General features: G+C 56.5%; 1 protein-coding gene across 5 annotated transcripts; it reads right to left on the bottom strand.

The window, feature by feature from the left end:
* Nucleotides 1-5,355: 5,355 nt before the first annotated feature.
* OCRL (OCRL inositol polyphosphate-5-phosphatase) lies at nt 5,356-27,027 on the bottom strand. 5 transcript variants are annotated; one of them, XM_064712932.1, is made up of 24 exons: nt 26,766-26,900; nt 26,595-26,674; nt 26,051-26,130; nt 25,170-25,208; nt 24,608-24,718; nt 24,452-24,535; nt 24,031-24,151; nt 23,781-23,942; nt 22,813-22,914; nt 22,287-22,401; nt 20,436-20,552; nt 20,114-20,304; nt 18,994-19,105; nt 17,456-17,565; nt 16,388-16,523; nt 15,056-15,166; nt 14,585-14,750; nt 14,156-14,391; nt 10,733-10,756; nt 8,398-8,517; nt 8,082-8,166; nt 7,537-7,664; nt 6,863-6,974; nt 5,356-6,761 (listed from the first exon to the last, which is right to left on the bottom strand). In XM_064712932.1, the coding sequence occupies exons 1-24, from the start codon at nt 26,796-26,798 to the stop codon at nt 6,637-6,639; spliced, it is 2,700 nt and encodes an 899-aa protein (XP_064569002.1). In that variant the 5' UTR covers nt 26,799-26,900; the 3' UTR covers nt 5,356-6,636. The 5 variants fall into 5 exon arrangements, with proteins under 5 accessions (XP_064569002.1, XP_064569004.1, XP_064569003.1 ...); XM_064712934.1 differs by having other exon boundaries at nt 24,464-24,535; XM_064712933.1 differs by having other exon boundaries at nt 24,608-24,715.
* Between the last annotated feature and the right edge of the window lie 56 nt (nt 27,028-27,083).

Genomic DNA, 27,083 nt, shown 5'->3' with positions numbered 1-27,083 from the left:
CCTTACCCCCTCACAGCCAAGAATTTCTTCCTAATATCTGATCTAAATCTCCCCTTTTATATATTTATCACCAATCAAATCAGAGCAGGGTAATGAGAGAAAACCCCAAACCTTAACCTCTTTTCCCATCTCTCCCTTTCTCCTGGGCTCAAAAAGTCATTCCTGATTTCTCTCCTTTCTCCCCTCTGCAATGGTGGCTGTGTCAGCTCACCAGACCCCTCTGCAGACACTGCCTGCCTGGGGGGCTGGAGGGGACAGTGGGCAGGCAGGACCTGCCTCCCTGGGTGCCAGGGGAACAGCGGCACTGGGAGGGGCTGCAAGAGCCAGGAGGGTCCCAGCATCTGAGGATCACGCTGGGAGAGAGGTCTCAGGACTACGGTGGAAGGGGACATGCTGGGTCTAGGCCGTGCAGGGGTCCCAAGCCAAGCTGGCCGCAGTGTTAGGGTCTGGGGGCCATTCTGGGTGTGGGGTCCCAGCACCATCCGGGGTAGGGAGTCCTGGACCAGGCTGGGCTGGAAGCGGATCCCGGATTCGGGCTGGGGTGCTCTCAGAGCACTGGGGCCGCCATGAGGGCACTGTGGGCGGGGAATCCCCCGGAGGATGCGCCGGGAGGGGATCGGGCAGCAAAGCGGGACCGGGGGAAGCCCGCGGAGGTGTCCCGGGGCGGGGCGGGGCAGGGCGGGGGGCGGACACCTCCCCCCATCCCGGGGCCAGATGACGGGAGGCGGCGGGGCCGGGCCGGGCTCTCACCGCCTACAAATGCGGCTCCCCCGGCGGCCGCCCCCGCCGCCCCCTGCCGCCCCCCGCCATGGCCGCGCCGCGCCGGCTCCTGGCCCCGCTGCTGCTGCTGCTGCTGCTGCTCGGGCTCGTCCTGGCCGCCCCCGGTGAGAGCCGAACACCCGCGGGGACCCCACGCCGGCAGCGGGGCGTGAAGGGAGGGAGCGAGGAAAGAGAGAACCGAGGGGACCGCGCCGGGGTGGCCGCGGGTCGGGGGGCTCGGGGGAACCGGCACCCCGCCCGCACCGCCGGGATCCGCCGCCGCTGGGCTGGGGAAAGACAAAGCGCTTTCTTTGGAGCCAAAACCCTGCCGGTGCCCGTGCAGAGCGGGAGCGTCCGGAGCCGCGGTGACAGCCCCGGGCATCGCCGGGTCCCGCAGCCGGACCCACGCGGGGCCCCGCCTGCCAATCGAGCCCGCGGGGCTGCCGGGACAGCAGCTGCGGCCAAAGCATCCCCGCCAGGCACCCGGGGTAGCGGGACCTGGAAGTGCTCAGGGAGCAAAGCATCCCGGCCGGGGGCTGCAGGGCCCCGAGGGAACGGAACCACTGGAGCACCAGCACCAGGCACGACGGGGATACGGAACCGGCTCGGGGTGAAGGGCTGAGTGTCTCGGTGGCACAGAGAAGGGGGTGGCTGTGGGGAGGGCTGGGGCCGAAAGCAGAGGCTGAGCAGCCCCATGCCCCGCTGCTGGCCATGTTTGGCACAGGTGGCCGGGCCGTGCCGGCACAGGAAGCGCTTGGCACTGATGGCTCTCGTTGGGGACAATGCAGAAAACCGGCCGGCCCAGGGCCAGGCTGCCCCAGGTACTGCTGTCCCTGTGCAGCGTGCGGGGACACGTGGCTGACGCTGTTCCTCATCTCCTCAGGGCCGCTGGCGAAGGCGCCGGACGGGAAGGATGCCCAGGGCGGCCTCGCCCGGAGGCTGGTGCGGCCGCGGGGTGCACGGCGCGGGCCCGGCCAGCGGCCCGGGGTCTGGCGCAGGACCCGGCGGCCCCGGCCCCGGCTCTCCCACAAGGGCCCCATGCCGTTCTGAGCCAGGTGAGGTGCAGGGGGGCACGGGGGGTGCGGGGAAACGTGGGACGGTGCCGTGAGGGAACTCATTAACTTGGGCTTGCTGTCGTTGCAGGGCTGCCACCGGCCTTCCACGGACACGGCTTCCATTGCTCGCACCGTGTTCTCGCCTGATCCGCTCATCCTCCGGCCCTGAGCCTGGGGCTCCCCCTGTGAGCCCTGGGCCGGCCCCACCTTCTCCCGGCGGCTGGCCCTGTGGCCCCGGTGCCATGTCTGGCGCTGTGGGTGCGTTCTGCCCCTCCTCACCGCCTCGCAGGGCCGGCTGGGTCGGGGCTGCCCACAGAGGGGTCAGGGTTGCCACGATGCCCTGTCCCGGTGGGCACGGAACTGGCTCGGGCATTGGCCCGCTGGGACCACAGGCTTTGTGCAAAGCACTTTGTCAGGCAGAGCCGCTTCTCCTCAGGGGTGTGTGATCTCCCCTGGGGTCCTGCCCCAGCCCTGTCTGTCACCCCCATCCCAGGGGGAGCACACAGCTTGTCCTGGGTCTATTTATTCCCATGGTGCTCATCCCACACCCTGGGTGAGTTGCCCTCCCTTTCCCGCTGGCAGACTCACCTCGTGGTGGAGTGGGGTGCCCACTCAGGACACACTGTGGGGCCCTGGGCCCCTCTGCTTCATGCCATGGGACGGTAGGAATGGGGGGGCACTGGGGTCTCTGTCAAGCTCTGCCATACACCAAAGGAGGGGCCCTGGCTGTGAGCTGGTCCCTGCTGATTGTCTCTTGTGTCTGTAAAGATTTATTCCATGTAAATACATCTTTATAATAAAGAGTTATGATTATTAACTCAGTAAATGCTGATTCCTGGAAGGGCAGGTGGGGGTTGCTCTTCTGCTGGTGGAGGGATCTCAGGTCCCTCTGCTGCCTCCTGGGGCTGTCTATAGGCACTGGGGGTCACGGCCATGGCAGCCCCTTTCCCAGCTCAATGATGGCAGAGAAGGTGCTCAGCAAGGAGTGAAGCCATGTGCTGAGCCTGTGGAATTGGCAAGGAGGATGGGAAAACACAGGTCAGAGGGGCTGGGAGATGGAGGAGGGGATGCTGGAAGGGCACAGGGATGCTGGTCTTCCTGGGCATCCCTGTTCCTTGTGTTCAGTCACTGCTATCCCTGGCATCCCTGTTTCTGGTGTCCCTGTCCCTGGTATCCCTGGCATTCCTCCCCACGTGTCCCCACTCCACGGGGCTGGGTGTGAGCAGGACCCATATGGGGGGCAGGAGGGTCAAAGCTCAGGGGACTGAGGGTCCCAGTAGGACCCTGCAGATGGAGAGGAGGAGCTGAGCCCTGCAAAGGGATGGGGACCCACGGGACAGAGCATCCCCAGCTGAGCCCTGCAAAGGGATGGGACCCCACGGGACAGAGCACCCCCAGCTGAGCCCTGCAAAGGGATGGGACCCCACGGGACAGGGCACCCCCAGCCGTGGCTGGGACGCTGGGAGAGGGGGTGCCCTCTCCAAAGCCCTGACTGTTTGCAGGGGGCTGCCCACGTCCCGGCACGGGGCTGCGGGCGGGGGTCGGCAGTGCCGGCGGGGAGGGGGTTAAGGGGCTGAGGAGGAGCGGAAGGGCTGCAGCTGCGGGCTGGGGAAGCTCCGGGACCCAGCTGGCCTCCATGAGCTCATCCGCCGGGAGCGGGAGGGATGCGCTGCCCGGCCCCGCGCCAGCCGCCGCGCCCGCCGCACGATCCCCGAGCCCCGCCGGCCGCGGGGCCCTGCGAGCCACCGCTGCCCCACGGCCCCAGCGCCAGCTGCCCCGAGAGACCCTGCCACCCCCACGCGGCTTCACGGCCACCCCACGAGCTAGTGCCAGTGCCCCCAGGATGGTCTGGGCGGGTAGGCCCCTGTTCTGGGGCAGGACATGGTGCCCCAGGCACAGCCCCCTCCAGCTGCCCCCAGCTCCAGCTCTGGGATGTTGGGGGGTTATTGTTCCTCCATTGCCAGCCTACAGTGCTGCTGCTATTGGTTTGAACTGGGAGGGCTCTCCCCCTGCACTTCAAATTGTACCTCCATGCCCGTGCTCTGCCTCCCCAGCTGCAGCAGCAGGTACCTTGCCCAAGAGGTGTGGTGAGCTCCCTGCCTGGGCACGGGCAGGACTGGCAGTGGGGGGCCCAGCAGACCCTTGGAGGAACTGCTGTGGCCATGGCAGCAAGGCAGAGATGTCCCACGTCCCCCAGGCATTGCCCAGCCCCAAGTGCTTGGGCTGCGGCCAGGGGCGGCACAGCTGGGCCCTGACCCCAGCCCTCCTGCACCAGCCTGAAAGGAGGAGGCCAGGGAGCACCTCCTGGCTGGGCTGTGGCCAGCCTGGAAGGAGGAAAAGGCTTCTGGGCCGGGAGACCTAAGGAATCTCTGGCTCTTCCTGGCCTGGCTGGCTGCCCACAGGCAGGTGGGAGCTGCTGAGCTCGGCCGTGCTCCCTGCGCCTCGTGTGCCACGGCACTGCCAGAGCTCCTGTACTGCAACGGGAGTGGGGCAGAGTGGGCAGTGGGCACAGGGGCAGTGCTGGGGACACGGGCAGAGGCACGGGGCAGTCCTGTCCCACCTGCTGTGCAAGCAGGGTCTGTCCTGGCAGGGCAAAGATGGGCTCTGCCAGGTCGCAGCTCACTAAGCGAGAAAAGAGGGATGCCAGGGGCACAGGGAGAGCGCTGAGCCCTGCGCTCCTTGGGGACCTCTCGATGTCCCCAGGGGGGACAGGAGAGCTCACTGCCCACCTAGGGCTGGCAAGGGATGTTTAGTGTGGCTGTGGGACAGCACCAGCTCCTCCAGCACCACTACCTGGGTACCACCAGCATCCCTCAGTGCCCATGTTCATGGTGGGCTGATGCATGAGTGAGACCCCCGGAGCTGCACCCCAACATCCTCCAGGGTCCCCTACAAGGATCTCTGCATCCTCCTGAGGAGGAGGACGGGCAGGCCCAGGCTCTGTCCCATCCCCAGGGAGCATCAGAGCTTCCCTCTCGCTCCGGCATTTCCGCCGGCAGTGGCAGGAATGCGGTGGCCGCGGGAACAATGCCGGCACCTAGCGCTGGTCACCTCGGTGACAGCACGGGAGCAGCTGCCAGGCACAGCCCTGCTCCCAAGGAGCCGGCAGGAAGCAGATGGAGATGACACCGGCCGCCATTTCCTGCAGCAGGACGTGCGGGTTTCTCCAGCACGCTGCCCTCGCTGGCCCAGCAGGGCCTTGGGCACACAGGCATCGCTGCTCTGGGCTGCCAAAGCCCTGTGCCACACACGGGCACCAGCACCCTGCTGCACCCAGCGCCACCTCCTCCCTGGAGGGGCACATGCCACCACCCACTGTGGGACGGGCACTGGGCTGCAGTGCCAGCACATCAGGGGCGCACTCAGGAGCTCAACCAGCAGGAACCAGCGGCATGGGACCTTGTGCCACTGTCTCCAGCTGTGCCCAGCACACTCCTGAAATGGCTGGGGGAGAGCCCAGCCCTCAGCTGTCCCCAGAGTGAGCCTGGAGCTCCAGGCAGGGCTCTATGACAGTGCAGAACTGCATGAGGAAGGGCAGGTGTGCCTGCACAGCCCCCAGGCCTTGCACAATGAAGGTTTATTTGGAACGAACAGTTTCCCAATAAATTATGTAATTTAAAAATTTTAAGGATAAGAAAAAGGCAAAAGGGAGGGGAGCCTGCAGCAGCTCGGCCAGTGCATGGGGACCACAGGGTGAGCCCAGGCACCGGCAGGGGCCCTGTGACCACAACCTCCTCCCCTTGGCTTTGGCCTCCCTCACCTGAGGCCACATGGCCCCACAGGCCTTAGTGTTTCAGTGGGACAGGCCACTCTTGCACCCTCAGTCACCAGCTCCAGGGCTGTCCCCTCAGCCAGCTGTGACCCTTGCACAGCAGCTCCCATGCACAGCCCCCCCAGCTGCTTCTCTGGCCCCTGAGGAGCATTTGTGGCTCCTTTCACTCCCCCAAAACCAACACCCTCTGCTAGCACCCCAGGAAGGAGACAATGGACTCCATCTAGAGGCACCTGGTGACCCAGCCTGTCCTACCTCCACACTGTGGGCTGGGTGAGAGGAACAGGGGTCCCATCCTGCTCCAAATGCACGGGACAGCCCAGGAGGAGCAGAGGGCAGCTCATGGCTCTACCTGACCCTGGTCACTGTGAGCCACCCACCATCCTGTGTCCTTGGGGGAAGCTGGGGCAGGGAAGGGAGAGGAAAGTGAGGGCAGAGTGGGGGGTGCAGGGACAGACTTGTGTGCTGAGGCCCTGTGCCCTGGGAGGGAGGGGAGAGGGGAAAGGCCATGCTGAAGGGGAGAGGCCAAATGTCCAAACAACCTTCCTGGGTCAGCACGGTCCATAGCACAGTGATGGCATCGGGGCTGGCACGGCTGTGTGGCAGAGGGTGGCACATGTCCCACAGCAGTCTGGGGTGATGTACACACCAGCACACATACCTGGCACTGGAGGGACGTAGAGTGCCACAGCCTCCAAGAGCACCAGCCATCCCCACCTTCCTCTCTACAGCAGCTCTTGGGAGATGGAGGTGACACAGAGAGAAGCGTGACCTGGGAATTGGTGATACTGCCACGGGACGATGGGCGCTGGCACAGTGCTCGGGTATCGACAGATCCACCTGGCTCCCAGGGGAAGCCGGAGGCTCCAGAGGTGGATGGCAGTGCAATGAGCGTGCAGGTCCTCTGCAGCGTGGGGCATGGCGTGGCAAGGAGGGGGAACTGTCCCTTCCCACTGTAAACACGGCACTTGGAGAGCTTCGAGCCTTTACCCCTCGCAGCTGTCAGAGGCCCGGCCGGAGCGCGGGCCCGCCTTTGGCACACGGCACGAGTCACTCCTCGTCCCCGCTGAGCAGGAAGCTGTAGAGGAAGTTGATGGCACGCTGGCGGTCCTGCTGGCTCTGCCTGGCCATCAGGTTGGGCGGAGGGCGCAGGAGGAGGCTGGAGAACAGGGCAGCTGTGGAGGCAGGTAAAATCAGTCACTGGTGAGGAACGAAGACCTTGGGAGGCACAGAAGAGGCTGGGATGGAGCGAGGGCCGCAGAGGAACCACACTCACCGATCATGGTAGCACTGACATTGTTGTCCTCCGAGTACTTGAGCAGCTCCCGCAGGAAGGACATCAGGTACCGAAACACGTTGCGGTGGCAGCTTGGCAGCTGAAGGATCACCTGCAAGGAAATGGTGTCAGGAAGCTCTCCCAGCTCCCACTGCTGCAGCCTGGCTATGTGTGGCACTCCGGGTTCCACAGCAACTTACCCACAGCTGCAGCCTAGTACTGATGGCACTTGTGGGCTGTGGCTCCGGGTGACACTGCTTCAAGGAAAGCTGTGTCACCAGGAAAAAGTCCCCAGTGCTCTGTGGCTGCTTCCTGCTTGTTTCCAGTTGGATCTCAGCTCTCACTGCCCCAAAACTTCCCCCTCTGCTCAGGGACATGCTTGACCTGGCCTGCTGCCCCACCAGCTGTTAAGAGCCATGCACAGCCCTCCATGAAGGACAGGAATTGTAGCTCTGAGCAGGTGCTCAAGCCCTTGGGACCAGGGGTGGCTTGGCCCCTCCCCATTCCCCATGTGCTCAGGGTAAGACAGGGCTCACCTGGGGTCTCTCTGGAAGAGCTGCCCCCTCTCCCAGAGGCACTGTGGGCCCCCAGGCAGGGAGCAGGGCCCAGGCAGGCCCAGAGGCATGGCACAGCACACGGCAGCAGGAGCTGCCCTGAGCCGGCAGCAGACGCACCTGTCGGCACAGCCGGCTGCTGTGGGACCCCTCCAGGCAGCGCTGGTACAGCTCATAGCAGATCACAGGCTCTGGCAGAGCCTCCAGGAAGATGAGGAGAGCTTCAGCCACAGAGTGATTACTGCCCGCTGGAGGGCTGGGAATCAAGGGTCATGCTGAGCAGAGAGATGCCCTCCCTCCCCAGATGCTCATCTCACAGGAGGTCACACAAGTTCCCTGCCTGTCTAACCTCTCCTCCTCCTCCTCCACTGTCCCCCATCCATGAAAAACCCCGCACTGCATTTCCCACCCTCTGGCTGCACAGAAGCCCCCTGCTCCATTAGCTTCTTCTCCAGACCATGCTCTTCAGTACCCCAGCTCCTACACTTGGCACAGCCCTGCAGAAGCTTCCAGAGCTCCCGGCTGCTTTGGCCAGCACAGATTCAACTTTGAGAGAGGTTGTGGGGGGCCCAAGGGGAGCCCACCCCTGCCAGGTAAAGGTGACAGACAAGCTCTCCCGAGAGTGAACTGTCCCAGCAGAGCTGAGATCCATCACGGAAGGATACGGATTGTCTCGGGAATGCTGGTGTCCAGGCAGTCAATGATCTGCTCCAGCTCTTCCTGCATGCCTGGGGTCTGGAACAGGTCCTCCTGTCAAAAACAGCACAGGGATGGAGTAAGTCACCTTCCCCACAAAGGCTGAGGCACATGGTGACTCCCAGTGAATGGTGAACCCTGGGACACCCAGCCAGTGCTTTGAGCACAGGGAAACGCCTTGCCCTGAACACCAAACTGGAGCTGATCACCAGGTGTGTGTGAGGAACCAGGCCATCACGAGAGCTCCGGTGTGGCAGAGGCCCCCTCCCTCACCCTCCCTCTCACCTGGTGGAGGGCATGCTTGAATAGGTGGTCCACCAAGAGCCAGATCTCCTTTGGCACCTGCAGCGGCACCTCACTTGCTTCCTCACTGTCCAGGGAGCCCATCTGCAGGATGGATTTCTCCTGGGGAGAAAGCACACAAGGGCTCAGGGAAACCTCAGCCCCTTCTGCCTCACTCCCTTAGTCACTGGTAGGGAAAGCTGGGACAGGGAAGCAGCAGGACCCTGGGGTGCTCCAGCCCTGAATCACTTCCACAGCACCAGCCACTGCCCCACAGGTCCTGGCTCCTCTCCCTTCTGCTGCCCCATGGAACAACCTGCCCGGTCTCTCCAGCAGCCCCAGCCCCCTCAGACCCCCAGCAGGTGGCTCTGGCTGCCCACGGTGCCCCGGCCCCGTCCCAGCTCCCACCCTGCAGCCAGCAGAGGCTGGGACCCAGCCAGTCCCTGTGCTGGGGGAGCTGCCACGAGGGGAGCCCAGCCCTGTCCCCACCCAGCCCACGCCTTCCCTGCCCCCGGGTGCTCCAGCCACGGCTGCTCCCAGCGCTCTGCAACTGTCCTGACTCCTGAAGCTTCTTCCTCCATTTTCCCAAGGAGAGCTCTCACTGAGTGCAGGCCACCACTGTCACAGTTCCTGCTTACTCCTGTGGAGCAGCTGACGTGCTCCATGGCTCAGATGTCTCCATCACACCAAGCTTTAACCGGATCCACGTCCTTGGCTTGATTTTACTCTCACTTCACGATTGCTCACATTCCTGTGACCTCCAAGGAGGAAGCCATGCCCAGCACTCCCAAAGCACCCAGGAACCAGCACAAGCAGGAACACAACCCCGCCACCAGCAGAGGAGTCCAAAAGCCACACAGAAAGCACCTCACACCAGCTGAGGCAAAACTGCCATGGCTGTCCCTGCAGCACACACAGCCACTGACAGCAGCCAGGGGCGGCTTCCCTGCTATGCCCAGAGACACACCAAGCTGACACAAGCCCAGGTGGCACGGGCAGTAGCCCCAGCTGCCACAGAGCACAGCTCTGCCCTGCACAGCACCAGCTCTGACCCTGCCAGCAGATGAGGAGTCACGGCTGCACAGCTGTCTCGCTCAGCCACATGCACTGGCATGGTCGGGCAGCAGCATGTCAGGCAAGAGCATTACAGAATTCCTCTAAAAGGGAAAGGGGGAGAGCTGCAGACCCTCTCCCAGGTCTGTTGACACTCTTCCTAGGCTGAGGCTCTTCTACAGAACTCCTGTGTCAGGGCATCACTGGAGCCAAGCGCTGGAGCAGCCCTTTGCATGACTGGGGGAGCTGTGGAGACCCCCCTACAGGGGACCCCAGGTGCTCAGAGAAGAGGAGAAGGCTCCAGGTGCCTCGGGGCAGACGAGAAGGAAGAGAAGGAGGAGCAGGGGGAGGAGGCGGGCGCGCCTTGGCCGGGCCCCGAGCGCCCTCTCCTGCCGCGAGTGAGGAAGGGAGGCACGCCTCGTCCTTCCCACGGCAAGATGCTCCCAAAAATCAAAACTCCTCCCTTCTCCTCTGCCAGGAGGGAGTATGTTAGCTCCATGAGGTTAAACACCCGAGCTTGATCCCCTCTTGGAGAGGAAACATTCCTTCCCTCTCCTGTTGTGCTCTGCCACTGTGCAGACAGCCCAGAGACGAACAACTTCCCCAGACTGGGAAGCTGGTGCAGAACCAGCTCGAACAAGTTACAAATGTCAGAGCCAGCGCAGGGAGAGTTAATGACCATCCCCAGCATCTCCCACTCGCTCTCCCAAGGAAGTTTGCCTTGCTTGGCTCCAGCACCAAGCATGGGTGCCAAGGGAAGCAGTGATCCCGCTCGGGCATTGTGGCCATCAGAGCAGCAGTCCCAGCTCCACTGCTTGAGGAGGCACAGAAACATCCACCGCCTGCACAAGGCCCTCCCTCGCCTCCACAGGGACACAACCAGATGGAAGGAACAAAAGACCTGAGTTTCCTCCTCCAGCCCTCTTCTCACAGGTCTCAGAGCATGCTGTGGTGAATCCCTCCTCGTGGTCAGAGGTATGTCAAAGGCTGCCAATCTTTTTTGGGAATATCCAGCACTGCTGTTAGGATCAAGAAAGGGATTTTTTTCCTCCCAAAGCAAATTTGATGAGCTTCAACATTGCAGTTGGGCTTGGCTCTGGGGTCACTCTATGCTTCTCCATGCCCTCATCCAGCCCACAGCTGTGCTAAGAAGCTTTGCTGGCAGCCGTGTCCCCTCTGTGCTCCCCTCCCCTTCCCTCTGCCACAGAAAACAAGGGAAAAGCTCCCATTCCTTACAAACACACCACTGAGAAGCGGACTGCCAAGCAGCAATTGCTCGTGTTACCTTTTCTAAGAAGCTGTCTTCTTCCTGAGAGCAGCAGCAAAGAGAGGAGAGGAAAAAGTGTGGTTAAGAGGGAGAAAGCACTCTCGGATCAACTCTTGTGATTAAGCAGAAGCCTAATTTGCATTACAAGAACCCACTGAACACCAGGTCCTTCACACATTTTGCTGACACGGCCAAAGTTAAACCTGTGGTGAGAGATTTGCCTGCCAATTAACAACAATCCTGCTCATATGATGCACAGCCTCATCAGGATTTCTGGAAAGCCCTCCAAGGGGCTTAGACAGCACTCTTCACTGGCTGGGCCATGGGCAGGTGAGATGTGTCCACCAAGAAGAAGTTCCCTAGTCACAATCACTGTCCCTACATTATTTCAGCCATCTTCCCTTGTGACCAGGCCAGAGATAAAACGTTCCCTGGGCTAAATCTGTGTTTCTGAGTGTATGGCAGCTGTGGAGCTCACAGGGCCCCTAAGCAGCTTTCGGTACAGTCAGGGAAATGAGGGTTTGTGCTCCAACCCGGCTGCTGCTGCTGCAGCCTAAGAGCATTAGCATTGCACAGAGAGGAGTGTGCCAAGCCCTCCCGCAGCACAGCCAAGCCCTCAGCATCCCCAAACAGCCATCCCTGTAGAGCCAGGGCTGGCTGGACACTGCTCATAGGTCTGCAGGAGGAAACAGAAGCAGGCTGTCCATGCTGAGTCCTGGCAGATTGACCTTTTGGGGTGGGAACAGCCCCAGCGCATTGCCCAGCTGAGCTGGGAGCAGCTGCAGCTCCCAGGGCACAGGGACACCAGGAGGGAGGAGCATCTCAGGGTCCCCTGTGGCTTCTGCAGTGCCTGCTTCCTCTGGAGCCTCCCTGAGTTCTAACAGAGCCACAACAGACTGTCCTCTTCCTGGGAACAGCTTGCTTCCAACAGGAGCTGGCACAGGTTTCTCTCCTGAGGCACAGGGGGAGGGACACACTCTCAGGTTTGGGAGGGCAGACAGCCACCTGCATGTTTTGTAACGGGTGAGTCATGTCCACCTCACCCCCCAGCCTGAGCCTGGCTGCTCATCTCTCCACAGAATCACAGAGTGGTTTGGGTTGGGAGGGACCTTAAAGCTCATCTCATTCCACTCTCCTGTCATGGGCAGGGACATCTTCCACTATCCCAGGTTGCTCCAGGCCCCTTCCAACCTGGCCTTGGACACTTCCAGGAATTGGGCAGCTCTGGGCAAACAGTGCCAGGGCCTCCCCACCCTTTCAGGGAACAATTTCTCCCTAATGTTGAGCCTTCGGCACGATCTGCTCCACAAGACTCACCTGCCCCTGACAGGGGTTCTTCAAGAGGCTTTTAAAAACCCAAAATAGGATTCCAAGAAATGATCAAGGATGAGACACTAATACTGAAATCCCAAAGGAGAGGTGCTCAAGTGACAGCAGCCATGTCAGCGTCTCCCTCCTTGGAGAACCAGGAAAGCCATTCCCAGACAAACTCCCACCTGCACGGTGCTATCCTGCACCCACCTACCTCAGCCCCTCAGAGACTGGATCTCCAGACCTCTCTCCACTGAAACAGACAGAAAAAGTCTAGCCAGGCTGAGGAAGATGTTTGGTCCAGTGAAGGATGAGCCCATGTAAGTGCAGAAGGTTCTCAATGCACACACACTGCCAGCCTCACACAGCCTGAGCAGCACCAAAACTCAGGGAACTGCACCCAAATGCTCCAGTTTGCAGGGCAGGCAGCCCCAGCACCACTGGCCCAGGCAGTAAGTGCTCAGTTTGCTCCGATTCCAAGGATTTCTCAGCTCACAGGTAAAATCAGAACTAAAAAACTTAAAATATGCCCCCATGCCCATAAGGAGAGCTGTGTCCCTGCTGCAGACACTGGAGCAGGTGCTCCTTGCTGACTGTTTTGCCTGCTTTATTTCTAGATGTTTCACTGAGTAGCAGGAGAAGGAAATCTATAGATGGAAGGAGAAGCAGCCTCAGTGGACTCGTACAAATCTAACTGTGTTCTGTGAGGCAGAGCCAAGAGCCTGGGCCCAAATTCCTCTCTATCAAGCAAGAAGTTGGTGCTGAGCTGGAAAAAGCAGGTAGAAAAGCAAACGAGGCCAGTGAAATGTTCCAGACCCACTTCTAGAACAAGACTGACAATAACCAAATCCTCAGAAATGTGAGGAGCCTGAAGCCTGGATCAGTTGCTTGACCTGAGGAGGCAAACACTGTATCTTGCCATCTGCATCCTGCCTAGCCTGATTAGTGTGTTAAAAAGTCAAAATTCTCATATAAAATGGACTCCTCTGTATATTGGACTTGTGAGAAAAATAGATACCTGCAATAAAAGATGGGAATTGGAAGAGGCAGGGAGAGGCACTGGACAACTGCTGAAGGGATAAGAAAATGTGGAAACAATGGGAGTGGAGGCTGGCAAATCTATAGAGGTGGAAAAGCAGCAGCTTACTGGACAAAAAGACCCTCATGTAAGGGTGAGACTGTGAGATAGGAGAGGAGAGGAAAGATATCACATGGCAGAGAGCCTCAGACAATGGGGCTGAGCTTTCAGGTGGAGAGAAAGAAAGGACTCTCCTGCCTGAACAAGAATGGGGACATGAACTGGCACTCAGGAGCTGCTGCACCTCACTGGAACATGGCCAGGTAAGGCAGTAAGGAGAGATGAATGAAACCAGCCTGGAAATCAGAATTACATCCCCAAAATGGGACAACCCCAGAAACAGCTGAGAGTATCCAAAAACCAAGAGGTGAATAGGGCACCACTGCACCCTCTTCCATGCACACAATGAGCTGTGGGAGAAGGAAAATTGATGCTGGGGGCTGGCATAGGCTGGGAAGAGGAACAGTTTGCTGCACCACAGAGAGATCTCTCCCTGATGAGCTATCTCTCACCCGAGGCATTATCTCTCACTGTGGTTGGTGTGGGAGGAAATGGCCAGAGAGGCTGTGACATTGCTCATCTGCTGAGCTGTGTCCTTCAGCACCCCACACTTTGGTCCTTCTGCTTCTGCTTGCTCCTTCCCCTGAGCAGCGGGAACGTATCCGGAAGGAAAAGGCCTCCAAGGCACTCACCAAACCAAAAGAAGCCCATATACCTTGGATGAGAGGACCCTAATCACATCTCTTATGACACTGCAGTGCCACCCAGCTGAGCCTGCCAGCACCAGTAACACCAACATGAGGTGCTGGGATCACTTTTTCATCCCATCAAACAATATTCAGAGCCCACCCAGAAAAAAGGAATAAAATACAGGCTGTCAAAACCCCTGGCTGTGGTAGACAGGGAGAATAACAGAGCACCTCAAGCTCTGTGAAGTCACTCATCTCAGAGCCAGCACAGACAACCCGACCTGCAGGTACTGCTCCTGCTTTTGGGAGCAATCAGGAGGGAATCAGGCTTCTCTGGGTTAGAAGAGCCACTTCAGAACTCACCAGGTCTATGAGTTTGGTGACTGGAACTTCTCGGATGGGTCGCTTCATCCGGCACAAGGCCTCGAGTGAAGTGCCAAAGCAGCTGGGCAGGTAGGTCCCACTGATGGTCAGGAAATAGTCCTTCCCTCGGTCCAGGTGCAGGACAAGAATATCCTCAATTTTATCCTCGCCAGAGTTCAGCAGGGTGACTGAGTCCTTGCTGACGTACACGTCCAGGGAGATCTCTGTGCTCTCATCTGCAACACACTGCAGTGCTCAAGAACACACAGACACTCTCCAAAAGGGATGATGGGGACAAACATACAGTGGAAGGGACAAAGGCCACAACAGAACAGACAGACAAGACTGATGGCAAGGAAGGTGGGACATAGGAAAGACAGGAAGGACTGAATGGAGATGGGATGGGGGGGTCTACAGCACTACACTCACCTGGCTCCAGGTAACCTTCACAAGGCTCAGCCCGAAGCCATGGCTTGCAGTAGTGGGTGTCATTGAGCTTTGGGATGAACGAGAAGTGACAGGTGACTTGCCCATTATTGGTAATCTGGAACTTCTGTTTCTGCAGCTGACGGAACTTCACGTTCTCAAACTCGAACTGTAGAGCAAAAAGAAATCAAGTGATATTAGTGGCCAGGATATGGCCCATGGCCAGCCCTCCACAGACTCTGCACTGGCCCCCTGAGGCTGAGATGAGCCCACCTAATGCAGAATTCCTCACAGAAGTTCTGCCAAAGAGCCAAGACAACATGTCCTCGCTAACCCAATTCCTGACCATAAGATAAAGGATAGAGCTCAATTTTCTATAATCCAGTTAATTGAAACAAGGTCTGTGAAAGAAGTTCTGGCACTTTGAAGGTTGCTATGCTTGGGCAGAGACAGTGATCCCAGTTTCATCCTCACCTCTCTCCTGCTCAGTTCTAGTGAAGGAAGAAAGTCATTCTCCATCCTGTCCATTATACGAACGATGTCTTCAAACAGCTTCCGATACTTCTGCTCATCGACAACCTTCACCTGTGGGAGACAAAAACCACTCAACCAAACTTCTGACTGGCCTTCACAGGAACTCTCCTGATCATCAGTGAGCTGCAGAAGTGAATTATTTCTCTAAGCACTTGCTTCTGTAGCTGCAAGGCTGAGAGAGTTCACACACATGTGCGCAGTCCCAAGCTGCATCTAAAACTTTACACAGATTTCATCCCTGCAGGTGTTACCAGGGTCTGTCTGCCCACTGGTCACACAACTGAGAGACCACTGGAGGCAACCTGTGTGAGACAACAATGGCATGCTGCAGCATTCCTCGTGATTGTCCAGAGGGAAAGGAGAAAAGCTTTTCTTTGAATAGACTCAGCCTATTCTACTCAGCGCAGGTGAGGCACACCTGAAGTGCTGTGTCTGGTTCTGGGTTCCCCAGTACGGGAGAGACATGGAGCCCCTGGAGTGGGGCCAGCAAAAACTACAGAGATGCTAAAGTGCCTGGAGCATCTCCCTTACAGGGAAAGGCTGAGGGAGTTGGGGCTGTTCACCCTAAAGAGGAGACACAGCTGAGAGGGGCTCTGTCTGCTCCTGACTGCAGGGAGGGCTCAGAGCAGGGCCCAGCCTCTGCTCTGTGGGGCCCAGCAATGGCACAAGAGGCATGGGCAGGAACTGATCCCAAGACGTTTCACCTGAATGCGAGGAAGAACAACTTCACTGTGTGGGTGACAGAGCACTGAAATGGATTTCCCAGAGAGGCTGTGAAATCTCCCTCAGTGGAGAGAGTCCAGAACTGCCTGGACACAATCCTGTGCCATGTGCTCTAGGATGGCCCTGCTGGAGCAGGGAGATGGGACCCAACAACCCACTGTGGTTGCTTCCAACCTGACCCATTCTGTGACCTGAGCCACCCAGGGAGCAGGAGGTAGCAAAAATAAACATGGAGTGTCCTCATTTGCTGAGCCAAAAAACCTGAATTTGCTGTCACCCTCCACTGAAGCCATCCAGGTGTGAACCAGATGACACATCCAACGCAGGTACAGCCAGGTCCAGGCTGCGGCTGTGTCTCCATGTGGAGGAGGGAACAGCAGGACTCAGGCATTCCCGTGCTGCCCCCACGGCAGGCACACCTCAGCTGGGCTCATGTGTCCTCTTGCAACAGCCTTAGCAGAGCTGCCCTGACTCTGTCACCGCCTCCCACAGCAATGCCTGGAATGCCTGGCAGCGCTGGGATCCTGCCCAACAAACACACAAACCCACCCCGATGCGGAACAGGGCGCTGACAGGCTTGTGGTCACTGGTCTTGAGGTCCATGTGGCTGCAGTACCGGAGCTGAGTGACGTCCCCTCCTCTCCAAAGGATCCGATCGCACCACGCTGGCACACGACACTTACCACTACAAAGAGAAACAGGTTACCAGGGCAATCCAACAATCCTATCAAGCCATCCAAGCTGTTCCTCTTCCCAACAAGGCAGTTCCCTCCACCCACATCATCACAGCAGTGATGGCATGAACTCCTATCACTTACCCCAAATTGAATTCTGTTACTTCTTCTGCTCTCTCCCCCTTTCCCAATACAGCAGATAAAATTCCCATCCTTTCCAGCACCAGGAAACAAACTAACCCTCAGTCAAGCCCACCACAGCCTGAACCCATGTGTGCTGTGACCCAAGCTGCATGACGTTCTTGTGCTGCCAGACCTTTCTGCTGACAATCCAATCCATCACTTATTGTTTCCACTCCAGAAAGTCTACTCAGTGACTACTGTTATGTTGTGAAGCCTGAATCCTGGGTTATCCTTCTTCAGATTAATTACTGTGGTGATTCATAAACATGGCAAGTCAAGTTCAATCACTACATGGTTTGAAAGTCCTCCTTGGGAGTTTCTCCCTTTGGAGCAGCCCGTGTAGCAGATGCAGCCGTGTCTGTGGGAGGCACCAAGCAGGAACTACAGCTGCTATCACAGTGCACCACCCTGTGGGTGTGCAAGTCAGGGGACAGGGTGACTCAGAGAGCCTGTTTCCTTAGCTCTTCAATTCCTTTTTTATACTGTTTGCCTGTCCCTGGTAATAGAAAAAGGCCGCAGTGCAGGGTCACCTGAGCTCACACTTCACCTGCCTTCATCCAGCGGGATCAGCAGCTACAGAGGTTTAAGGGATGTGCCTGCTCAATGTACACAGGGGCTGCTTATTGCAGAAAGCAGGAAAGAAAGGAAGGCCAAACATAACACTGACAGGTATGCACAGTTCTAAGAAGCAGGAAATCAAATTTTGCGAGAAAATGTGTTTCATGTCATAGGTAAATACACCCAGTTGCAGCCAATGTACCTGGAGTCCCAGCGATCTGTTTTAGAGTCATATTTATACGTGGGGATGAATTTAATATCTCCCTCCATGAAATCTGCAAATGCTTTCTTCTGAGTGCGCTGAATATTCAGCTAAAGCAGAAAAAAAAAAGCTTTAAAAAGGAAAAAAAAAACAAACCCAACCAAACCCAAGAAACCCTCCCTTGCCACAGCAGTGTTAGAGAGCAGATCTACAGGCAGAGCAACCGTGGCCTGTGGCCATTCTGTGGGATTCGCAGATAACCCCAAACTGCCTCTCAGACCTCACACCTTTAACACACAAGTGGAAAGTTTCCCAAACAGACCCAGTACAAATGGGCATCATACTGCTCACCAGACCATGCAGGCAGCACCAAGCAAGAGTTAAGGGAAATATTAATTACTAATGCTTTCATCAGTTTTCAGGCTTAGGATTGCCATCATTAATTGCTCCCCACCAATCATTTTAGCAAGAACCTCCAGGATTGCACTTGCCTGACAACCTGACACCACCCTCCTTTGCTCCTTTCCTCTTCTGGATGTCTTCCTCAGTAAGACCTAAGCTACGGCTGTTTCCTGAACAAAGCTCTGTAGTACAGCAAAAATGAGCTACAGAGGACAACCAACCAAATTTATTGTTAAACTGTGTCAGAGGTGACACTGCACCACTGCTGTTCATGGTTCCCAGGTGCAACCCTTCCCCTGCCACCAGCTTCCGTGTGCTGCAGGGAAGGGCCGAGCAGGGAAGGCGACAGCACAGAATTCAGGTCAAACTGGCTGAGCAGATTTGGGCTCCAAATCAATACCTCTTTCACAACACTGATCACAGCAGCTTTTGTTGCTGTTACAAATGCTTGTGTTCAGCTTGTAGAGGGAACTCCTGCACTAAGACACAGACTCACACAGTGACTGCCTGAGCTACCCAGTTACCCCAGTATGGACAATTTGGTTTTGTTAGGGGGATGTTGCAACCAGCACACCCAGAGCTCTGTCAGGGTCCAGTGTCTATGTCTGTGTCCAGACCCTTATTGCAGTGTGCAATGGAATTATGTAGGTTGGAAAAGCCCTCCAAAACCACTGAATCAAATGGTTCCTCCAGCACTGTCAAGGCCCCACCTAACCTATGTCCCCATGTGCCACCTCTACATGTCTGTTAAATCCCTCCAGGAATGGGGACATCACTGCCCTGGGCAGTCTGTACCATGGCTGGACAGCATTTTCCATTAAAAAATTTTTCCTAATATCCAACCTGAACCTCTCCTGGCACAACTTGAGGCCATTTCCTCTTGTCCTCCCAGTTGTTACCTGGGAGAAGAGACCAACCCTGACCTGGCTGCACCGTCCTATCAGGGAGCTGTAGAGAGCGAGAAGGTCCCCCTGAGCCTTCTTTTCTCCAGGCTGAGCCCCTGCAGCTGCTCCTCATCAGATCTGTGCTCCAACCCCATCCCCAGCTCCATGTCTGCCAGCTCCTCCCTAGCAGAGGCACCTCCCAAACCAAGATGACCTCCCAGGGACGGGGTGAATGTGAGCGAGTTCACCGACCTGGTCATAAGTCAGCAGTTTCTGAAGTTCGTTCTTGCTGATGAGATTCTTCACTTCACTGGCATCCAGCAGACACAGCCTGTAGTTCAGGTCTCCCAGCCAGATAACAACACTGCAAACAAAGATACACAAACAATCATGGAATGGTCTGGTTTGGAAATGAGATTAAACCTCATCTTGTACCAGCTGGGCAGGGACACCTTCCACCCTCCCAGGTTGCTCCAAGAGAACAGCACTGACTCTAATGAAGCAAGACCAGTGTTCACACAAAATCCAGCTGGTGTTGAGGCTCTTCTCATGTTAAGGAGAGAGCCATGGTGGAGCTCACTAAGCAAAGTCAGCCCGTCAGCCAGCGGGACAGGTGAGGCATCTGCAGGGTTATCCCTCATTACACCCTGCTTTTACCTGTTGGTTTTTCATTGCCTTTCCTTCAACCAGAGCAGGCCACTGCTGCACCACCTACTGAGCCAAGACTGCCTGACACAGAATTAGCAGGAGCAGAATCAGGGTCCTGGAGGTTACAACCTTCTGGACATTGTTTCCCATCCCTGCCATCAGCCACACCTCACCAACACCTGCTCCCACCCTGCTCCTCCAGGCTTCCAAACAGGCCTACAGCCTTCTTGCTATCAGCAGCTACAGAAGGACTCATGGGATGCACTCTTCACTCCATAAAGGTTTCCTTTAAAGATTAAAATTTAAACCCCTTGCTAGTACCAAAGCTCTTCCTGTTTATAGTCAAACCTCAACATTTCCATTAGTGGATTATCAAGGATAATCTAATCTTGTAAGTTTTTTTTCTGTACTAATCCACTCTACATTTTTGGTTTTTAAATGGTTTAAGTATTAATTACAGAAATACCAACCATTTGTATTCTGCTTAGGCCTGCTGAAAAGGAAGTTATACACAAACACAAGGAGAGGGACACTGGGCACAGGTGCATAAGGCACTGCAACAAGGAGGTGACCAGTCTGTCTGCAGGAACTGCAGTACACCACAGCCCTTAGGATTTCAAATTATTTTATTAAGCCAGAAAACTTATCTGTATGAAACCTCCTGCTGCTGCAGTTCTGACTTGACTGGGGTTACTCAACACCACTGCCACAGGGTACAACTCACTCGTGCTTCATGATGTTGAGCTCAGACAGGCAGTCTGAGCTGGGGATCAGGAAGCTCATCCGGGCACAGATGTCCTTGTAGTCCTGGTTGCGACGCTCAAAGTCCTCCACGTGGGCAGCCAGGTGGGAGTTGACAACACAGAACGTGGTGTTGTAGAACATGAACCTGATGGCCACACCACCCTTGTTGCCCTAGGGACAGGAGGGACCAGTGGGGAGTGGGTGGCAGGTGAGGGGACTGGGATGGCACAGGTGAACAAGACCAGACTGTGCCACTTCTTGCACGGACACAGGGAAGCAACAAGCTGGCCTTGGTGACTCACCATCTTTCCCATGACTCCTGTGCCCACAGACTCTGTCACAATCTCTCTGATATTGCTCAGATGATCCTTCTTAGCAAATATGAGCAACATCATCCCAACCAGGCGGACCATTTGCACCTGCAAAAATAAACGGGATCCTGAATTCCCAGAGAGGCAGCGGGAATGCAGCTCTGATCTGCTCTGCCTGATGCTCTGCTGCTCTGGCTCTTCCCGTTCCTCATGTTCTCTACTCAATCCCTAATTGCAACAACAGAACCCAAAGGGTCTCCTGTCCTGAACAGCAAGGTTCTTGGGGTCCATCTGTTTCTGCCCAGGAGCTGCCAGTGGGGCTGAGCCCACTGCATTCCCTACTCTGGTCCCTCCCGACAGCAGGGTGGGCAACGAGAAACTGAATAAATGCCCAGCAAGTTTGTGACTCGGGGCTCAGCCCTTGCCAGGCCCAGGGCTGGGGCTGTCCTGAGGCTGCAGCTGCAGTGGGAGTCAGAGCCCACCTTGGCTTACTGCAGACTCCAGTGCAGAGGGGAATGGACAGAGATGTTCCTATTTCCCTGAGGCAGACATGCCCGATGCATGGGGTAGCAAAAAGCATCTCTGAGCTGCATAGACTGACTCATTCTCAGGAAATACTTGTTCCCTAAAGCAAAGGGCCTCTCTGGATCTGAGCAGATATCTGCTCCCACAGACCTAACACCGGGCTCATGTGCCCTGTCCCAATGGGGATCTCAGGTCTGCTGCTGATCTTTTACATGTGCTAAGCCAACACTGCCCAGTCTGTGACCTTCCTGCACCTCCAAAACAGTGGTACCATCCCTGTGAAACAGTGGCATCGCCACTCTGAAACAATGACAAGGCCTCACCTGCTTGAGCACAGTCTGCATGCTCACCTCTATGCACAGAAACATTCACATGTGTTGGGATTAAGTCTATGGAGTGAGGAAAGAAGCTGACAGCAGAGAATTTGGCTGCAAGGGCCCAGCACCCGGTGTGCCCTGCAGGAGCAGAATTTGCAGGTGACCACAAGCCTTATCTACAGCTTCAGCCACTTCCCCCTCCTGCAGCCCTATCCTGCACTCTCCCTTTCACTACAGTGGGAGAAATTCACCCAAAACTAAAGTGAAGCAAAGGGAGGAGAGGGAGCAGGAGCCTCTGCAGTTCAGGCCCTGACTCCTGGCTCCCCTTGATAGGTCTCAGTTCAGCAAGATACTCTATTCCTTGTTTCATTTCCTGTAACATCTGCTCACAGCAAGCAGGATGGGGTGTGACAGCAAACACACAGGCTAAGGAAGAAAGAGAAACCCATTCATGTATTCAGGACTGGTCCCTGCAGCAGAAAGGTTTGTCATAGCAGAGATAAAACCAGTGTCTTGCTCTAAACCAGCCAGAACAAAGTCCTGCTGCCACAGCTGAAGCAATTCTGACTCAAGACAGCAGCATCCAGAAGATTTCACTTCATAAATCATCCCATTCCTTCAGAGAAAATATATTCATTTAATTTACCAGCACAGGACACACCTGGCTTCTATAGTACAGGATGAGAAGGTAATATAGGTAGAGAATTTGAACCTGCTGCTTCCCTTACACCTATCTCCTATTTGATAAAGGTATTGTGGTCCCCACCTTTACAAATTTCTACTTCAAAGGACAACATTTCCTACAGCTGTGGTGCAGAAACAGACTCTCCAGATTTAACTTGACACATCTGACAGATGCCCAGGCATGCCCAGTATCACACTTGGTTTCTCCGAGCCTTGCTCCTTGGACAGGGAGCAAAAGGGAAGCTCTTTTCCTTTTTCCTTCCTTCCCATCATGCCAGCTCCATGACAAGCCCCCATGCCACTGAGCACAACTCACTTTCTTGTATTTGGCCTTAGGGTGCAGGGACCTCTCCACAGCAGACAGCCACTCCTGTTCCTTCGTAGAATCAAGGTAGAAAAAAGCCTCCGTGCTGAGGTCCAGCTCCTGGAACCTGGAAACCCAAGAGCTTAGCACCTCCAGCCTTCCTGCACATCCTCCTCTTCCTACAGAAATGTGAAACCTCCAACAACAGCCCTTGGAGGAACAGCTTTTTATGGCCACCTGCTAAATAACGCAGTAGAATTTCCCCATGTGGCTTTGAGATCCTACCCCAAGCCCCCAGCAACCCTCTCCCTCAGAAACACCGCTTTAGGTGTTTCAGAGGACAACGAGCGAGCTCTGCAGATACCTCCAGGAAAATCTATTGCCATGCTAGCTTTGTTCAGCCTGATCCTCTACCTCATCCAATGGCTTTCTGCCCTCAGACAGCCCCTGTGTGACACAGCTCAGCTCTGTGCAGCCTCTGAGAGCATGACAGGAACCTAAACCCAAGCCAGCCCTCCTGGATCCCCCAGCTGCTCACCCAATGCAGTAGAAGTCTGGAGGCTCCATGTCATACACCAGCCATGGGCTCAAGAAGCTGTCAGGAGACTGCCCATTCACATTCCATGTACCCACAAAGAACCTACAACACAAACACAGCCGAGCTGTTAAAAACACAATGCAAACCACAGCAGCACAGCAGTGCTCTGGCTGGAAGCGTGCACCATGAGCTGTCCCTGCATGGAGCAATGGCTGCCATGGGGGAACTGAAAGTCACAGAATCACGGAGGTTGGAAAAGACCTTCAGGATCATTGAGTCCAAGCTGTGTCCAGTCCCCACCTTGTCACCCAGCCCAGAGCTCTGAGTGCCATGTCCAGGCATTCCTTGCACACCTCCAGAGATGGGGACTCCAGACCTGCCTGACCACCCTTCCCGTGAAGAAATTCCTCCTGGTGTCCAACCTGAACCTTTCCTAGTGCACTCTGAGGCCATTTCCTCTTGTACTCTCCCTTGCTCCCTGGGAGCAGAGCCCGACCCCCCTGGCTGCCCCCTCCTGTCAGGGAGCTGGGGAGAGCCAAAAAGTCACCCTGATTCTCCTCTTCTCAAGGCTGAGGCTTCCCTGCTCCCTCAGCTGCTCCTCAAAGATTCTCCCAGGCTTGGCTCCCTCCCAGTGACACTGCTCTCAGAGTGGAGTAGGGCATTCCACCAGCAAACATCTGGCTCTTTTAACATCACTTCATGAGGGGCAACACCACGACACTATGGTGGGACATCTGTCTTCACTCTTTCTGCCCATCTGCTCCAGCCTTACCAAGGCTCAGGAGATCTGACATACACAGAGATAACACAAAAGCAGCAGCTGCTCCATGGACACAAGACTTTTGGTTGTACCATCCTCACTGGCCACCTGAGCTGCAACCCATCACCAGCTGCCAGGGTCCAATCTGAGTGAGATCCAGGCTCAAAGGAGAGATTCCACAGCTCTGTCCTTCCCTCCCAGCTCTCACCTGAAGTTGTGCAGGTTGATGTAGGCCTTCTCCCTCTTGGCCAGCACATGTTTGATGAGTCCCTCTCTCTGCCCCGACTGTGTGCTGGGCAAAAACATCTTGCGCATCGTGTTTGTCACCTTGGGCTGGTCTCTGGATGCGCCTTCTCTCTCTCTGTGAAATCTAGGAAGGAAGCAAGAGCAGCACTATAACTAGTTCTGCTGTCTAGGAAGAAAAGTAAAAAAGGGAACAGATCCCCTACATTACTTACTGCTTATTGTGAGGGACAGGAGGAGGCGGGGGTTCCCGTCGAGATCCCGTCTGGTGGTTCTGCATGTTCCTTTTCTCTTCTAGGCTCAGCGTGTTGAAGTCATCCTCAAACCCCAGTGCTCCTGTAATGAAAAATCCAAGAAAAACACCCTGAGAAACAACCTGAAAGAGCTCAGATCAAGAAGGAAAAAAATGTAACTTCACAGAAAGCAAAAAACCAAATGGCAGTAGGAATACATCAACTGGAAATGGGAGAAAGGGGCACTAACCACAAGGCAAGGCAGGAAGGAGCTTAACATGCACAAACCAAGGGTGAAAATAGCACTCAGGAAGGAATTAACAGACAAGGGAGCGTGGCCAGACCCAGCTCCTACCCTGGGCACCCCAGCACTGCACAGGCCCCGGAGCAAAGCCAACTGTACCTGGAGACAGACCTGTGAGGCTCTTCTCCACCTGGTGCCAAATGGCTGAGTCCTTAGGTTCAGGAAGAGATGCTTTCAGGTGGGCTGGAAAAAAACCCATCCCTGTCAGAAACTGCTGGCAGAGGATTTCACACGCACAGGGGCAACTCTGCTCACCTTCCTGTATGCTCTGCACTTCTGACAGGAACCCCAAGCAGCGCTCCTCGTCAGGGATCTCGAAGAGCCGCTCCGGTGCCGCCTCACCCTGGATCCTGACCTTGCAGCCTGCTTCAAACATACTCACTGAGTCAGCCCAGGCTGCCTCAGAGCCCCCAGGCTTCCCACCCAGCTTCCAGGTGCTGCTTGTGATGGAAACCTGCACCTAAGTTACCCTCCCTGCGCTTCTGAGGTCCCCCCACCCTGCTTGGGGTATCCCCAGCACATTCTCCTGGCTTTAGGAATCCTCTCTACTGCAATTTTGCAAAGAGCTCTAAAAGCATGAAGAAAAATTTGAGACATTTTGACCATTTGCATTTCAAACCTTGTCTGTCATGGCAATGTCCTGTCCCATGTGTCATGAATGTCATGACACAGCCAGATGATAATATCAGAGGGAAAACCATCCTGTTTGAGCAGAGGACAAACACAGAGCTGGGGGGAAGACTGGAAGGCAAAACAAGCACCAGTGACTGTTCCCTGACAGGATCTTTAGCTACACCACTGCCCTTATGAAACTTACTGTTTGTAGCTATATCAATCAGCAGAGTCTCTTCTGCCTCTAGAAAAGAGAAAGGCAGGATCAGTAGAGCTGACGCTGGATGCTGCAGTAATTGAGGACTCATCTAATTACACTACCAGCCATGAGAGAGTCCTGACGGGAACAGAGAGCTCTCATTTACATCTGTACATTCCTAACGGTTCTGGCAGAGAGAACCTGGACAGTCACCTCCCAACAAGTGTCCCAGGGAGATTCCCACCACACAGTTCTCATACACCTGGATGGTTTTTCCCTATCAGTGCAGCTACTTTGGGAAAGACCAACCTGACAAGGAACTTCAGAGCTTCTCTACAGAGCAAGACCAGGGACAGAACATCCCTGAGCTGCACACAAGGGAATGAGCAAATACAGAAAAAAAGACTTTTACTCCTCACAAGGATTCGCCCTAGGGTCACTTGTTGCTATTTAAGTTCTTCCAAGACAAGGCCTAAAACCCTTCCTCATCCAACAGGTGGGATGCTGAGAGCTTGCTAGACCTTAGGAAGTTTAGATGTAAACATGCAGGAAAAGGCAACAGCTCCTAACCCTTGGCATAGCAGAGACTCTGAGAGACAGACACCAAATTCCAGACCCCGAAACCAGGTTCTGCATGTGTTGGCTCTGTGTGATGCCAAGCCCAACACACACTGGAGCCAGCCAAGTTCCTCACAAGTGCTTGCTGACATGGAATGACAACTTGCTTGGATGAGGAACAAGGGGATGCCATAAAATGTGACTTGCTGTTTCACAAGGAAATAATTCAATCTGCTGTGCCTCAGGAGGCATTTCAGGAAACACCATTAGATTGAAGGTTTGAGGATGAACAGCAGGGGATTCTCAACCTTCCCCCCAGCAGTCAATACCTTGCACACATTTAAAACGGCTATTGATGGGAATATAATCCGGATCAGAGTTTTCTTTCTCCTGGGAGCGAATAACGACCCTGCAGACAGAAGGAAGGCTTATAAAAACCCGGCAGCGACGCACACAAACGGAAGCTGTGTGTACAGAGACACTGTTTGATTTTTATCGTTAAACTTCTGGGGCAGGAGGAGGAAAAAGGCAACGAAGGTGAGACCGTGCAGGACGCGGATACCCCGGGGAAGAAGTAAGAGCTGCTGAACTCTCCGTGCCACGGGGCAGGGCCAACACCGGGATGGCAGCGGCTCTGGCTGCCGGAGGAGCACCGGGGAGTCGGGAAGGCACCTCCGCTGCGCCGGTATCAGGGGTCCGAGCCCGCAGGGTGAGGGGAGCCCGCCGGGGGAGCACGCAGGGATCCCAAGAGTCACGACGGCTGCGGCCGCTCGGCGAAGAACCGAGCCGTGCACGGGCACGGCGCGTCCCGCCCCGGCCCCGCCGCGGTGGCACCGGCCGAGGCGAGCCGGGCCCCGCCACGCTCGCACTCACCCGTAGCGGCCGGCCCGCCGCTCCAGGCCGAGCACGCACGGCTCCCGCCGGCCGGCCCGCACCTCCGTGCCAGCAACGCTCTGCGCCGCAGTTAAGGAAACCTCCGGCCACCGGCCTGCCCCGCCCCACCGCTGCCCCCCGCCCGCCCGGCCCCTCGCGCCCGCTGGATACGAGCAGGCCGCAGCCCGCGGCGCGCGCCTCCATGGCGGCGCTCGGTCTCCCGGCGACTCCGCGCTGGGCACGGGCGCGGAGCAAAGCAGCGCCCGCCGCCGCCGCGCCCCCTGCTGGCGGGAGGACCCCACCGCTCGTGCCCGTGAGGCGCACCGATTGCGCGGCAGGAACCAGGAGCGCACCGGGGGCGAGGGACCTGCGGATCTGCCGGGTTCCCCTGGATGTCCCGCAGCTCACTTCCCACCGCGCGGCGGGAAATGGAGCAGCCGGGACCGGTGCTCGTCCCGGTATTGCCCCAAACCGGGAGCAGCGCTCGAC

The sequence above is a fragment of the Zonotrichia leucophrys genome, chromosome 4A (assembly GCF_028769735.1).
Source record: "Zonotrichia leucophrys gambelii isolate GWCS_2022_RI chromosome 4A, RI_Zleu_2.0, whole genome shotgun sequence".
In the NCBI taxonomy this organism is placed as follows: domain Eukaryota; kingdom Metazoa; phylum Chordata; class Aves; order Passeriformes; family Passerellidae; genus Zonotrichia; species Zonotrichia leucophrys.
Note: the sequence above shows the minus strand (reverse complement) of the source record. Positions and strands in the feature narration are given on the sequence as shown.